The 14,082-nt window shown below is 48.7% G+C and overlaps 1 protein-coding gene across 1 annotated transcript; it reads left to right on the top strand.

Moving 5' to 3' along the window:
• The first annotated feature begins 9,764 nt into the window (after positions 1 to 9,764).
• LOC120875328 (mast cell protease 2) lies at positions 9,765 to 13,076 on the top strand. Its single transcript, XM_040257103.1, has 5 exons — positions 9,765 to 9,919; positions 10,525 to 10,687; positions 11,415 to 11,547; positions 12,168 to 12,422; positions 12,803 to 13,076. The coding sequence occupies exons 1-5, from the start codon at positions 9,862 to 9,864 to the stop codon at positions 12,944 to 12,946; spliced, it is 753 nt and encodes a 250-aa protein (XP_040113037.1). The 5' UTR covers positions 9,765 to 9,861; the 3' UTR covers positions 12,947 to 13,076.
• Positions 13,077 to 14,082: the final 1,006 nt, after the last annotated feature.

Below are 14,082 nucleotides of genomic sequence, written 5' to 3'. Positions count from 1 at the left end.
AAGAAAGAAAGAAAGAAAGAAAGAAAGAAAGAAAGAAAGAAAGAAAACATCCTTAGGCATAAGGGAGAGAGCCTAGGAGTCCTGTAACTAAGGACTATAACACAAGGGGGCTTCCCAGGTGGAGCTAGTGGTAAAGAACCCACCTGCCAATGCAGGTTAGACGCAAGAGATGTGGGTTCAATCCCTGGGTCGGGAAGATCATGGCAACCCACTCCAGTATTCTTGCCTGGAGAATCCCATGGACAGAGGAGCCTGGCAAGCTGCAGTCCATAAGGTTGCAAAGAAAAGACCACGACTGGAGTGACAGCATGCATGCATAACACAATGAAGGTCACAAGCAAAGGGAAACTTTCAAGTGAAGCTAAACATCAGAAAACCACAAATGGGTTCCAGCTAAAGTACAGAAGGAACAAATTATCTATGCCTTAGTCTCTTCTGTCTCATTGGACATGAAGCAGGCGTAGGTGTCTGGTATTTATCTAAGTGGCAAAATGAATTATATAGACAAAACCAGTGTGTGGGGCCCCAAGTAGAGAAACCTCTATGGGCATAAGAGTAACATGTTAAGCTTGGGCTTAAAGAAAACATATGCATTGCAGTTAGAAGCTAAGATGGCGCCTGCAGGAAGGAGTGAAGTCGTGGTCTATATTATTTGTCAAAAATTTTGATTGGCCCTCTTGATTTCCGTGCTCGTGGACAATGCGTGATCACCATAGACCCCTGTCATGATGTAAGCGCATGGTAATCTGACCTTTAACTTGATTGGTAAAACTATGGAAAGTCCCTCGCAAACCCCACCCCCTACTTGCCTTTATAAACCAAGAGCTTATGACAATAAATCGGAACTGCTCAGACAAAACCCCTGTCGCGTCTGATTGTCTCTTGCTCGCCGGGGGCTGGGTTGGCAGACAGCAGGCTCACCTCTCCTCGGGACCCCTCGACCTTGCTGAGGAAAGTTCCACGGCCTTTCTCTTTTTGCGGCGCGCCCCCCTCAAAAACTGGCGCCCAACGTGGGGCTCGAAGCGGACCGACTGAGGCTGTGACACCGTGCGGCTTTGAAAGAAGAAGCGACGAGCAGCCACTAAATGGGCCCCAGCGCGGCGTTTCCCTGAAGAGAAACGACACCCGAGGTAAAGCCGGACTTCAAGGTGAGTCCCCCTTATAGGGGAATTGGCGAAAACCCTCTTTGCTCATTTTCCTTCTTCTTCTCTTTTCTGATCTTAGTTTCTTTTTTCGGGAGTTTCAGTGAACAGGCGAACGGTTGTGGAGGCAATTGACAAGTCCCGGCTAGGGCCACTCTCTGGCAGACTTTGAAGGCCCCACGACGGGTAAGCCTCAGTAGCTAGAGCCCGATCAGGTGAAACTCTCCTTCAAACATTCAGAACTGAAGACTTGGCCTAGAATCTTCCCTGTGGGCACGGGTCAGGCACTTAAAGGCCATTAGGGCGCCTGCCACTTAAAGACTCCCATGACAGGATAAGGGGGTCATGGAACGGGCTAGAGACCCTTAGGGTGCCCGCCCCCCACAAAAAAACTTCCGTGCAATGGCGTAGGCACATAAATAGTTCCAAAAGCATACCACAAACCCAACTTCCTGGCTGCCACTGCTCCCGGTAGGATTTTTGGTGGTTGTCCTCAGTGACTCTTCTCTCTTTTCTCCCTTGGCAGCATGGAAAATAACATCAGCAAGTTTGATGAGCCTGCACTCAAGGCACTGAGATATATGTTCAAAAGCAGGGGACTTGAGATTTCCGATGCTCAGGCCATCAAAGTCTGGGGGGCCATTGTACGGTTGGCCCCCTGGGTTGCTTTGGCCAATTTGTTCTCTTGGGACACTTGGGATCAAGTGCAAACCCTTGCTAGGCAGCGAGAGGTTCGATATGGTGAGGAGCCCCTCTTAGGGTTCTATTTGACCATTTCGGCCCTCAAGCTCTGCTTTTCATGGAGCGAGGAGCATGCCACTGATATGGGTGCCCCCAGTTCAAAGTCAGAAAAACAATGGGAAAAGTTTGACAAGAAACGAGTCATGTCAGACCAAAATATATCAAAAGAGACTGCAGGGAATAAAGACTCTAGAGCAAATAGTGGGCCATGGGAGCCTTTCAGGGCTGATAAAGGGACGGAAGAGAATAGAGATGCCTCTGGGACCGGGAGCCCAGGGGAGAAATCTGTACCCCTCCCTGCCTCCCCGCTTTGAGGAAGTTTCGGGAGCACCTTGGGTGAGAGAGATAATGAGGTCACCTTGGAAAGGGAAAACCTATCCCGGGGACCCTTGGGGATCCCCGCCGCCCTTTACCGGCCCGACTCAAGCCTTTCCTGTAAATATTAACCTGGGGGGTTACAGGCCGGCCGCCTGGTACCCCTGGGAGGCCAATGATCTAAAAGAGCTCAAAAAGGCAGTGGTGGAAGATGGCCCAAACTCCCCGTGGGCGAAGACTATTCTCCAGACTATTCTCTCTATTCTCCTGGCTCATCAACCTTGTATGACCCAAGACTGGAAGATGCTATGTAAGGCAGTGCTCCCTAGCAGCACCTATATCAAATGGTGTGCCTTTTTCAAAGAAGAATGCCATGCTCAGGCGAAAAGAAATCAAGCTGCCAACCCTGCTATCCCAGTGACTTTCGGGATGTTGTCAGGGATGGCAGATCAATGGAACATGGGGCCCCAGCAGGCCACCATCCCTGCTCCTTATACAGATCAGGTATGGGCCATATGCCTGGCTGCCTGGAAAAAGCTTGCGGAGGGCCCCAGTGAGCCTTCCATATCGGGTATTACTCAAAAAAATAATGAAGACCTCTCCACCTTCATAGATCGGGTGAAAAAGAGCATACAGGGAAAATTCCCTCTGGGGCCCCTGAGAGATCAATTTGTTAAGGTATTAGTCTGGAAAGGGATGAACTCAGACCATAAGTTGGCTTGCGCAAGACAAAAAGACTGCTCTATGGAGTGATGGATTATAGTCACCAAAGACATGGGGACACAGAGCCATCAGACCCGCTCTATTTCGACTGCCCTTCAGGCCCAGACTGAAGCCCTTACTGAGGCGATGACCAAGGACCTCTCCGCTATGACGACCTCTGGGGGGACCACATCCAAGGGACCCTTAGTCCCCCCAAAATCGGGTCGATGCTTTGGCTGTGGACAAGAGAGACACTTTAAGAAGGAGTGCCCTCAAGGTAGGGGCAGACCTACTGGTCGGAGACCCCCCACTACTCTATGCCCGCGATGTAGGAAGGGATATCACTGGAAGGCAGAGTGCAAATCTAAGTTTGATAAAGACAGCAAGCCTTTAAACTAGATGAGGGGCAACCCCCAGCCCCGTCACCCCAAGGGGGACCTCATTTTTTACCAGATCATATTGAAAAGCTCCTTCAAAAACCCTTCCCCGGATGTGGCTCACTCCGACCCCCTACAAGGCTAATGGGGATCAATAAGGCCAAAGAACCCCCCAGAACCAATTGGACTGTGCCTATTGTGCCTGGATTAAGGCCTAAAATAGATATTACCATAGGAAGAAAGAGATTTCGATGTCTGATCGACACGGGAGCTGATCAGACTGTCCTAAGAGCAGAGGAAGTCCCACCTAGCTAAAAATTGGTCCCTGGGCCTCAAATATTGGGCATTTGGGGGGAACACTCGATCTAAAGAGACTGCTGAATGGCTCCCCTGAAAAGATGTTGGTGGTTCTACAGGAGAGGTTTGGCCCCTGATAGCTTCTGGATTGAATGTAAATTTGCTTGGTCAAGATATTTTGGCACAGGCAGATGTATATATTACTACTGATTATAAGGGCTCTTATGATGACCTCCTCGATGAGGAGAAATATCAACAACCTTTTAAACATTCTGCTATACCAAACTATAGGGGAGATCCTAAATTTGATAAACTTCATAAGGGAAAGCCCCTAACCCGATAAAAGGTGCCCCCCCAATCCTAAGGGCCACTGCCCCCCAGGTCCCTCCTATACAATGGAAACCCGGACCTCCAATATGGGTGGAGCAGTGGCCTCTTGCATCCACTAAGCTACAAGCCCTTAGAAAAATCATCTCTAAACAACTAAATTTGGGATATATCCGCCCGTCCACTAGCCCTTGGAATACCCTGATATTTGTAATTAAAAAATCCTTGGGAAAATAGAGGATGTTACAAGATCTTAAAAAGATCAATGAGAAAATGATCATCCAAGGGACACCCCTAAGGGGGTTACCCTGGATACCAGCTATTCCTAGTAATTTATGTCTTAAGGTAATAGACATCAAAGACTGTTTCTTTTCTATACCTCTACAACCCCAAGATTGTAAAAAGTTTGCCTTTTCGGTACCCTCCACTAATTTTGAGGGACTGATGAGTGTTTTGAATGGACAGTTTTACCACAGGGAATGGCAAACAGCCCTGCCTATTGTCAAAACTATGTAAAAGATCTTCTCCAACCAGTTAGAGATTTGAGATATATTAAATTATATGTTTATATGGATGATATCATCTTGGATGCCTCGACTGCTAAACCGCTGACAAAAACATATAAAATTTTACAAAAGTGTCTATCAGAAGGGGGACTCCATATATCCTCTGATAAAGTCCAGGTTGTCCCGCCTTTTAAGATTCTGGGTTCTCAGCTGTCCCTAAAAGGTGTGAGCCCCCTAAAACCTCAGCTATACATCCAAGACTCCTACTCCCTGACTGGCCTACAACGAGTCTTGGGAGAACTCAATTGGCTACGACCCTGGATCCCTGTTTTGACAGGCCAACTCTTGCCCCTCTTTGATCTATTAAAAGATAGACAGCCCAATGATGAGATAACCCTTCTACCTCCCCACAAAAAGATCTTTCAAGACATTCAAAGGGCCCTCAATGAGGCCCAGCTTGCCAGATATATTCCTGAAGAGAGTTTGCAATTGTGGGTCCTGCCTAATCCGTCCTTACTTATGGCAGCCTTGGTCCAAGAGGGAAAGCCTTTACAATGGGTCCACATCTCCTTGGGAGGAACTCCCCGAGTTTATACTTGTATAGATCAAACGGCTGACTTAATACAGAAGGGAAGAGATATCGCGGTCCGATGCTATACGCATAAACCCGATAAGGTTGTTATCCCATATAGACTATCAGATTTTGAATCGATTCAAAGAAACAATGGGAAAATAGCCTTAGCCCTGGAGGGGTACCTAGGCATCCTTGACTGTCATTATGGGCCACACAAATGGGTTACTTCTTTTGGCCGCCTAGATTGGAGGGTGCCCCAACTATTTCTCTTTAAGCCTATACCGAATGCCCTCAATGTTTTTACTGATAGAGGAAAGAATGATGCAGCAGTCATCGTATTCCGGCCAGCACAACAGTCACAACAGGCAAATCAACATATACAAAAATATTTTGAGCCTTGTGAGGGGTCCGCACAGTTTAAAAAATTATTTGCTGTAGTCATGGCGCTCACAAAAGTCCCTGAGCCGATAAACCTGTTTTCTGACAGTCTTTATGTAGTAAACTTGCTTCCAGGATTGCTAAATTCTCACATACGGCTAGATAACAATCCTATCACACCCCTCATGGTACAAGCCCGTACCCTGTTACTTAAACGGGTTAACCCCGTTTATATACACCATCTTAGGGGTCATCAAAATTTACCCAGATTGCTTTCAATGGAAAATTCCTTGGCTGATAGAGCAGTCTCCCTTACAATCCAAGCTTGTAATTTACAAGATGCCTATAATCTTGACGATCTTACTCACATAAATTGGAGAGGGCTACATAAAAGGTTCCCACAGATCCCTATTAAAAAATTAAAAAAAAATTATACATACTTGTAAATTCTGTCTTCCTTATTTACAAGTACCACATTTACAGCCCCCAGGAGTAAACCCTCGAGGGTTGAAACCCAATGTGCTGTGGCAAACTGATGTAACCCATTACTCCCCTTTTGGAAAACTTAAGTATGTCTTTGTGTTCATTGACACTTACTCTCATGACTGCTGGGCCACTGCCCACACAGGAAAAAAAACAAAACATGCTCAAAGCCATTTTTTACAATGTTTTGCGACATTGGGCCTTCCCCATCAAATAAAGACAGATAATGGCCCTTGCTTTATCAGCCAGAGCTTACAAAAATTCTTCCAGCAATGGCACATTCGTCACAACACTGAAATCGCACATAACCCCCAGGGACAAGCCATAATTGAGAGCCACCATCAAAATTTAAAGGCTCAATTACAAAAACAGAAAGGGGAAATAAGCCCTCAGCAGCAACTTGGAATGGCACTCTTTACTCAACATTTTAAAATTTTCAAAAAATGAACTGATATCACATTTTCAAAAACATTGGTCTAACCAAGAAATAAAACCTAAAATACAAGTGAGATGGAAAGACCCCATCACTGGCCAATGGAGGGGGCCTGATCCACTCCTTTCAATGGGGAGAAGATTCAGATGCATATTCCCCACTGGGGACCCCAGCCCTATATGGATACCAGCAAAAAACCTTAAATTTATACCACCAGATAGAGATCAAATCTCAAAATCTTACACAGATTGAAAGAGACACTCACATATTGAGTCCAAAAACAAAAAGTTCCTGAGGCGATCTTTTCTTTCCTTTCAGATCATCAATGCGGCAAACCTGGTGGACACTGCTCCTGGTGATTGTCAGATTACTCATTCTCTCCTTGCTGAACTTCGTCATTGCCACGGCTGTGCAACAGTTTTTAAAATCTTTAAAGCCTGGGTTTAATGACACACAAGGCCATCAACCATGAGGGTACAACAGTGTCAACATCCGTGCTGGGAATTCAACAAGCTCAGACCATCAAGGTTGTAAACAACATATTCACTGCCTCTGCTCAAAGATTTCAAACTAGTTCACACCAGCTCGAACACCTGAGATCTGCCATAATGGGACTCCAACAACAGCTTGATCTCCATGCCAGAGCGATTGAGACATTGAGTGTTCTGGCGCACATAGACTGCCATGTGAGATACCCCAGCTTTTGTCTGACAGCCTTTCCAGTGTTAAATGAGACTCTAAACCGTGTAAAAAACCTATCACTAAGAATAAAAATGTGGGACAGAGAGGTTTGGGAGGGACAAGAGATGTTAACCCATATTATCAAGCAACTAAATGTGTCCAAAATAAATCAAATTGTACCCCAGACATTTTGGAAACAAGTAAAAAGGAGAGCAACAGATTTATGGGACTGGATACAAAGTCCGTTCACCTGGTTTAAAAATACCTTCTATCTGCTTGTCTTTGTTGTTTTGCTTGCTGTGGTGTTAAAGGTAAAAAACCTCACAATCCATAATAGATGCTTGCAACAAAAAATAGTTATGCCTGCCCAAGTCATAGAAGAAGAGCCCCATGTTGGGCACCCACAAGACCCCTGGATTAATCTAGCCCTTCAAGAGATTAACCAAGACATATAAATAAAAAGAGTTTTAGATGCCTGTTGTGTCAAAGGCTCCGCCTGGCCCCCAAGAGATGGCTGGGTAGCCAATGACGGGTAAGATCCTCAGAGGAAGACAACCTAAGACAGGCACAGCTGTGGGAGGCTAGCGAGGCTGGAGGTTGGCCGCCTACAGCTTTACGCCTTGCTCTATAAAAGTATCATTACCAATGGCTCGAGGGCTTAAATAAAATAAAAAAGGGGGAAATGTGGGGCCCCAAGTGGAGAAACCTCTATGGGCATAAGAGTAACATGTTAAGCTTGGGCTTAAAGAAAACACACGCATTGCGGTTAGAAGCTAAGATGGCGCCTGCAGGAAGGAGTGAAGGCGTGGTCTATATTGTTTGTCAAAATTTTTGATTGGCCCTCTTGATTTCCGTGCTCGTGGACAATGCGTGATCACCATAGACCCCTGTCATGATGTAAGCGCATGGTAATCTGACCTTTAACTTGATTGGTAAAACTATGGAAAGTCCCTAGCAAAAACCACCCTGCTTGTCTTTATGACCCAAGAGCTTACAACAATAAATCAGAACTACTCAGACACAACCCCTGTCGCGTCTGATTGTCTCTTGCTCGCCGGGGGGCTGGGTTGGCAGACAGCAGGCTCACCTCTCCTTGGGACCCCTCGGCCTTGCTGAGGAGAGTTCCACGGCCTCTCTCTTTTTGCGGCATGCCCCCCGCGCCAGTGATTTCAGGAAAGGGAATATTCATTGCGTCCTGTAACTGCTAAGAAAGATTTACCGTCATGGAAAACTCCAACATGAATGGAACCTTCCAGATCAAGCCTCATTGACCTTCTCCATATTTCCATTCATTAGTCCCCACTAAAGAACCCAGAGTTTCTTCAAACTCTTCTCAAACATGATCACTATTGACTAATTTATTATTCTCTTAAGCAACCTATCAACAACCTGCAGAGTAACTACCTCAGGGAATCCATTACAGATCCTTCAGGCAAGAAAAGACTAACCTCTGAGACTGGTGGACTGCTGTTACTCCAAAGAAGCATTAGAAGGATTTTCAAGTTCTAGATTCCAGCTTCATCAGATTCTGCCCAGATATACTCCTCTCCCGATCTTCAGAATCCCAAATAATGCCTTACTTTACATAAGATACCTACCAGGCTGGGAATTCAAAATGTATTGCAAGCCATCACAGGAATAGACATAGGTTTGGTTTTTAGAACTCGGAAGTCTGGGGAACATAGCAGATGTGCTTGAAAACTCAGTTATAATAGTTATGAGTTTTGTTAGTTGAATCACGTTAATGCATCTGAGTCTAAATTCTCCATTAGTAAAGCAATGGGAATTCCCAAGGTTGTGATGGGAAAACAGAGGCAAACCTCAGATCCTGACATCTGTATATATTCTATTTCAATCAAACGAGCTTGATTCCTCATGTAAGATTAGGAACCCAAACACCCCTGGAACAACCATTCTTCTACATCTACATTCCCATTAGTGGGACTAGATTTCTCTGCCTTTGATGGTACAGCAGAAGGGCCTTCGTGTGAAATGAGGGAAGTCTAATTCTGAGGCATAAGCATTGATAGCAAGATTCATAAAATAGAGATAACTCTACCTACTTCACAGGATTGTTATAAAAGTAACAATACTTCTAAGAGAGTGACAATAATTGATATTCATGAGCTCTTTAAAGTCCTAATTCCAATCCCATTTGCTCTTATGATAATGTATGTAAAGCCCAATCATAGAGTATGATCTCTCCTCCTACCTAATATTCTTTGATCACTATCTTCTGCCTATGAACCTTTGGTTAGGAGGGAGAGAGAGATGCAGATTAATGTTTTTCAAATTGCAGGTAACCAGGCTTGAAGTGGGATGTAGCTTGCAGTTTAATCTGGAGTGGAGTAAGATGGGATGGAAAGGAGTGGCAGCTTAGACTGCATTGCACGTGATTAAGGATGAGTATTGTTTCCTGCAACTTTGGATTCATTTGTATGTTTGTAGGTTTGTGCCTTTGTACTCACACATCCCTATGGCATATGTGTTGAGTCTTTTTGGAAGTGTATTTCCTACTGTGGTTACTGTCTTAAACGTGCATATGCTTCTGAATTCTCAGTGTAAAGATTCTCCCCCACCCATGTATCTGATGGGCCTTAATCAGCTGCCATGCCTGGGAAGGACATGAGCCCTCCACCTCCACACCAATGAGGAACCACACTGGAAAGCTCATCTCTGAGACCAAAACTTGGAGGTTCAGGCCTCAGGTTCACCTCACACAAAACAGAAGGCATATATATGGGAAAATTGTGATTAGAAAGATGCAGGCACAGTATGAGAGAAGAGTACATGAACAGTCAGTTCCTGTGGTTAACAGCCTGGCCCTGCCCTCACTTGTTGGGAGTTAAAAACCCACGACTAGAAAACAGAGGCAGCACGTGCCCTGGGCAGCCTCTCTGAGAAGATGCATCGTCCTCCTCTCCCGCTGGTGCTCCTCCTCCTCTGCTGCAGAGCCCAGGCTGGTGAGTTGCCCGGCCACTCCTTCTGGAAACTGCAGGATCAACCCCTAAAACAAGATTTACTTGGAGGATTGCTGACCCTTAAACAGAACCCCAGGATTTCTCCCCAACACCCCAGAGTGAAGTTTCCACTTGGGCTGTGCACACCGTCTCTCTGCAGCCCATGGTCGTTCCCGGAAACGAGGAGCCCACCTTGACTGAGGGAAAGCCCAGAGCAGGGGGCCCCAGGGGTGGTCTTCTCTGTATGGAATGTGTGACACTGAGCTGAAAGTCCTGTGTTCCCTTCACCGTCTGGCCTTGTAACTTGGCTGATCTCTGAGCAACCTGGGATATGGAGATGGTGGAGACAGGACCCTGGAGAGCTGGTCATGCACGGAGACAAGGAGGGCTGAATGAGAGCAGAATGGGAGTGGGGGGAAACCCTAGGTGAGCATGACTGCGAGGCGTCCGAGGCCACCCTGGCCACTGTGCCTGGAGCAGAGACAGCAGGCACCAGAGCCACCCGAGAGGGAGAGGGCAGAACTCGGGGCAAAGGCGGATTCCAAAGACGCCTGCTGCAGCCAGCAGGTGCACCCTCTGTGATCAGGCCCTGGGGTTCTGTGTTCCAGGGGAGATCATCAGGGGTACAGAGAGCAAGCCACACTCCTGCCCCTACATGGCCTACCTGGAAATTGTCACCTCGCAGGGGAAGCAGGTGGCTTGTGGTGGTTTCCTGATAAGAGGGGACTTTGTGCTGACGGCTGCGCACTGTGCAGGAAGGGGAGACAGCAGGTCCTGTTTATCTCCAAGTGGGAGGAGCAGCCAGGGGACCAACCAGGAACAGCTCCTCGGGGCTTGAGGGGAGCTCCTAGGGCTGGGTCTCTTTAGGGAGAGACAATACTTGGCCTTAAGGAAATCATTCTCAGACTGAACAGCTGTCCTGACCCTCAGGCACTGTGAGCTCAGCTCCCCTCAGAGGAAAGGGGACCTCATCCCAGTGCCCCTCTTCTAAAAGCAGCTCCCCCTCCCCAACCCCAACACAAGGGATGTGGACTCACTCTTCAGGGGCCCACTCAGGTCTCAACCACTTCCTCCATGCCCTTTTCAAGAACACTGGCTGTTAGTTCCTGGGGACCTGAACCCACCCTTTCCATGGGAGACAGAGAACAGGGTCCACCTGAGACCCCACCACTCCCCCCTTACCTCGGACACCTCTGCCCTCAGAGAGGTGGCCCTCATTAGGGCACCTTGATTAGGAAGTACCTACCCTGTCCCTTGGGTCCTTCATGGCCCACTCACTCCCTGGCATCCAGAAGACCCTGGAAATTTTCTCTGTCCCTGGGAAAGCTCTTCCTTGAATAAAGCCTGAGCCCCTCACATACATGAGTAGTTCAAAAGAGGGAGGTGGGAAGAGATCACTGACCCTGGGAGAGACTACACGCCCTTTCTCAGAGTGGGCATATCTCAGCAGACGCCCCACCATCAGCGTTTCACCTTGGCCTTCTTCTCCCTCTCACAGGTCTGTAACAGTCACCCTCGGAGCCCATAACATAAAAAAGAAAGAAGACACATGGCAGAGGCTTGAGGTCATAAAACAGTTTCCTTATCCAAAATATAAGCCTGTTGGATTCCATGACATCATGTTACTAAAGGTGCAAATTCTTCTTCCTCTTCCCCACTCCCTGTTCTCCAGGGCTTCCTTCCCCCTCCCTGTTCTCCTGGGTTTCCTTTTGCACTCCCTGTTTTCCAGGCCTTCCTTCCCCGCTCTCTGTTCTCCAGGCCTTCCTTCCCCATTCCTTGTTCTCCAGGGCTTCCTTTCCCACTCCCTGTTTTCCAGGCCTTCCTTCCCCGCTCTCTGTTCTCCAGGCCTTCCTTCCCCCCTCCCTGTTCTCCAGGGCTTCCTTTCCCACTCCCTGTTTTCCAGGCCTTCCTTCCCCGCTCTCTGTTCTCCAGGCCTTCCTTCCCCACTCCCTGTTCTCCAGGGCTTCCTTCCCCATTCCCTGTTCTCCAGGATTCCTTCCCCGCTCCCTGTTCTCCAGGCCTTCCTTCCCTCCTCCCTGTTCTCCAGGGCTTCCTTTCCCACTCCCTGTTTTCCAGGCCTTCTCCTCCAGGCCCATTACCCTCACACTTTCCCAGCCTGCCTCTCACCAGCACCCTCAGCTCAGCCTCTGGAAGGGGCTCTCGTGTGGAGCAGCTGCCCTGGCCCTCCCTGGTTGCCTCCACCCGTCCCCAAGCCCATTTCCATCACTGACAGCCCTCATTTCCTTCACAGTTGAAGGAGAAAGCCAACCTGACCCTGGCCGTGCGGACAGTCCCCCTTCCACCCCCTGTGACCTTCATCCGTCCCGGGAGAATGTGCCAGGTGGCTGGCTGGGGAAGAACAGATGTGAAGGAACCAGCCTCCAGCACTCTGCAAGAGGTGAAGCTGAGACTCATGGAGCCCCGGGCCTGCAGCCACTTCCCTGCTTTTGACCACAATCTCCAGCTGTGTGTGGGCAATCCCCAGAGCACAAAATCTGCATTAAAGGTGATTCTCAGACTACGGTCTTCCCCACAAATCACTGTCCAGGGTGCAGACACTTTTGGAAGGAGATGGAGTTAGGAGTGTCAGCCAGTGACAAAGTGTGAGACCTCAGGTCTGAGGAGCTGGGACTGTCCCTCTGTAGATCCTCCTCACTCGGCCCCGTGGGGTCTCTGACAAGGGTCTGCTCAGTGTCAACGGGTGCCGCCTAGGGTCAGGGGGTGCCAGGAAGGAAAGAGAACAGCATCAGAGGCATATCACCTCACGAGAAGCCCGTGTTCCTGAGCCTGATGACAGGTCCTACCAACTCAGAGTTGGGACCACCGGGAGGACGGGGTGGTTTCCCGGCTCACCTGCTCTCTCTCCCTTTCCTTCTCTTCCCACAGGGAGACTCAGGGGGCCCTCTTCTGTGTGCTGGGGAGGCCCAGGGCATTGTCTCCTATGGACTGCCCAATGCAATGCCCCCCACCGTGTTCACCCGGATCTCCCCTTACCGGCCCTGGATCGATGAGGTCCTGAAAGAGAATTAACCTGGAACCTGGGCCAGCCTGAGGGGAAACCAGAGCAGGACTCCGGCAGGTTCTCGGTGCCACTCACCCTGGATCTGCCTCTGGTTTTCCTCTGAAAGCCCCGTCACGTCCCTAATCCTCAGGAAGGCTGCTTCAGGTCATAGAATTCATAAATCTCAGTGAACACCCGGCTTCCAGACCTGAGTGTGTGTCTCCTCTCTCTTCTCCCAGCATCAGGCATTCCAGAAGCCTTGAAGGAGGGAGTGTGTGGTGTGTGTGAGAGAGACAGAGAGGATACAGTGAAGAACAATAGGGAGAGAAAGAAGAGAAAGGGGTTCCCTGGAGTGGCAGGACCCGTATGTCCACCTTAAAGAAGAAAGTAGAGCAGTTCCTCCCCTGCCGTCATCATTAACTCTGAGCCGTCTTTAGGGCTCTTCAGAATCACTACGAAGATGCTGAGTTGCAGGGTGTTTAGAGCATCGCTGGCCTCTCCCCTTTAGGTGCCAGTATCAACATCCCCCTCTTCTCTAAGTTCTGAACCAAAGATGTCTCCGGGCTTTTCTAAATTTCCCCTATGGGAGTCGCCATGGTGGCAGCTGCGGGGCGGAGTGGGGAGGAGGGGAGTTGTGAAGGAGCTGGGCAGGAATCAGCCTCAGTTGAGAACCTCGGATGCATTTGGTTCACACTGGGCCCTCCTCACTGTCCCCCTCGATAAGAGAAGATCTACCATCTGTGCAGCTTTGATGTGAGATGCAGAGAAGATCTTGTGTCACTGACTTCTGCAAAAGGAGTACGTGGAGCTGATAAGAGGAGGGACAGCATCACAAGTCCTGCATGAACCACAGCCACAAATGACTGCTCCCTACCACACTAGCCTGTATGAACTCCACGACGCCCAGCTCTTGGGCAACACAGAGGGAGAGGGTCAGTCCCGTGAGGACAGGGGGGCACTAACTCTATGATCTCACCCAGCAGTAGAACAGCCTCAATGTGCAGGACGGAGCCTGCCCCCTGGGTTCTGTGTAATGACCTGCTACTGTGGAGCACACCGGAACTGGGTAATAGGCTCGTCCTTCATGCTGAGTGTCAGCCTGAACCCCTGCTTCTGTGTCCTTGGAGACCAGCCCGGAGCCAACAGTCCTGCAGTGTCTCCGTGT

Source organism: Oryx dammah, unplaced genomic scaffold (genome assembly GCF_014754425.2).
Source record: "Oryx dammah isolate SB20612 unplaced genomic scaffold, SCBI_Odam_1.1 HiC_scaffold_16, whole genome shotgun sequence".
Taxonomy (NCBI): domain Eukaryota; kingdom Metazoa; phylum Chordata; class Mammalia; order Artiodactyla; family Bovidae; genus Oryx; species Oryx dammah.
The sequence above is the reverse complement of the archived record's forward strand: the minus strand, read 5'-3'. Positions and strand labels throughout refer to the sequence as shown.

Bases quoted from the DNA above. Each gene is read 5' to 3' on its own strand.
- LOC120875328 (XM_040257103.1), top strand. From the start codon at position 9,862: ATGCATCGTCCTCCTCTCCCGCTGGTGCTCCTCCTCCTCTGCTGCAGA. The intron at 10,688-11,414 runs GTCCTGTTTATC...TCCCTCTCACAG, and splicing joins GCAGGAAGGGGAGACAGCAG to GTCTGTAACAGTCACCCTCG. The intron at 12,423-12,802 runs GTGATTCTCAGA...CTCTTCCCACAG, and splicing joins GCACAAAATCTGCATTAAAG to GGAGACTCAGGGGGCCCTCT.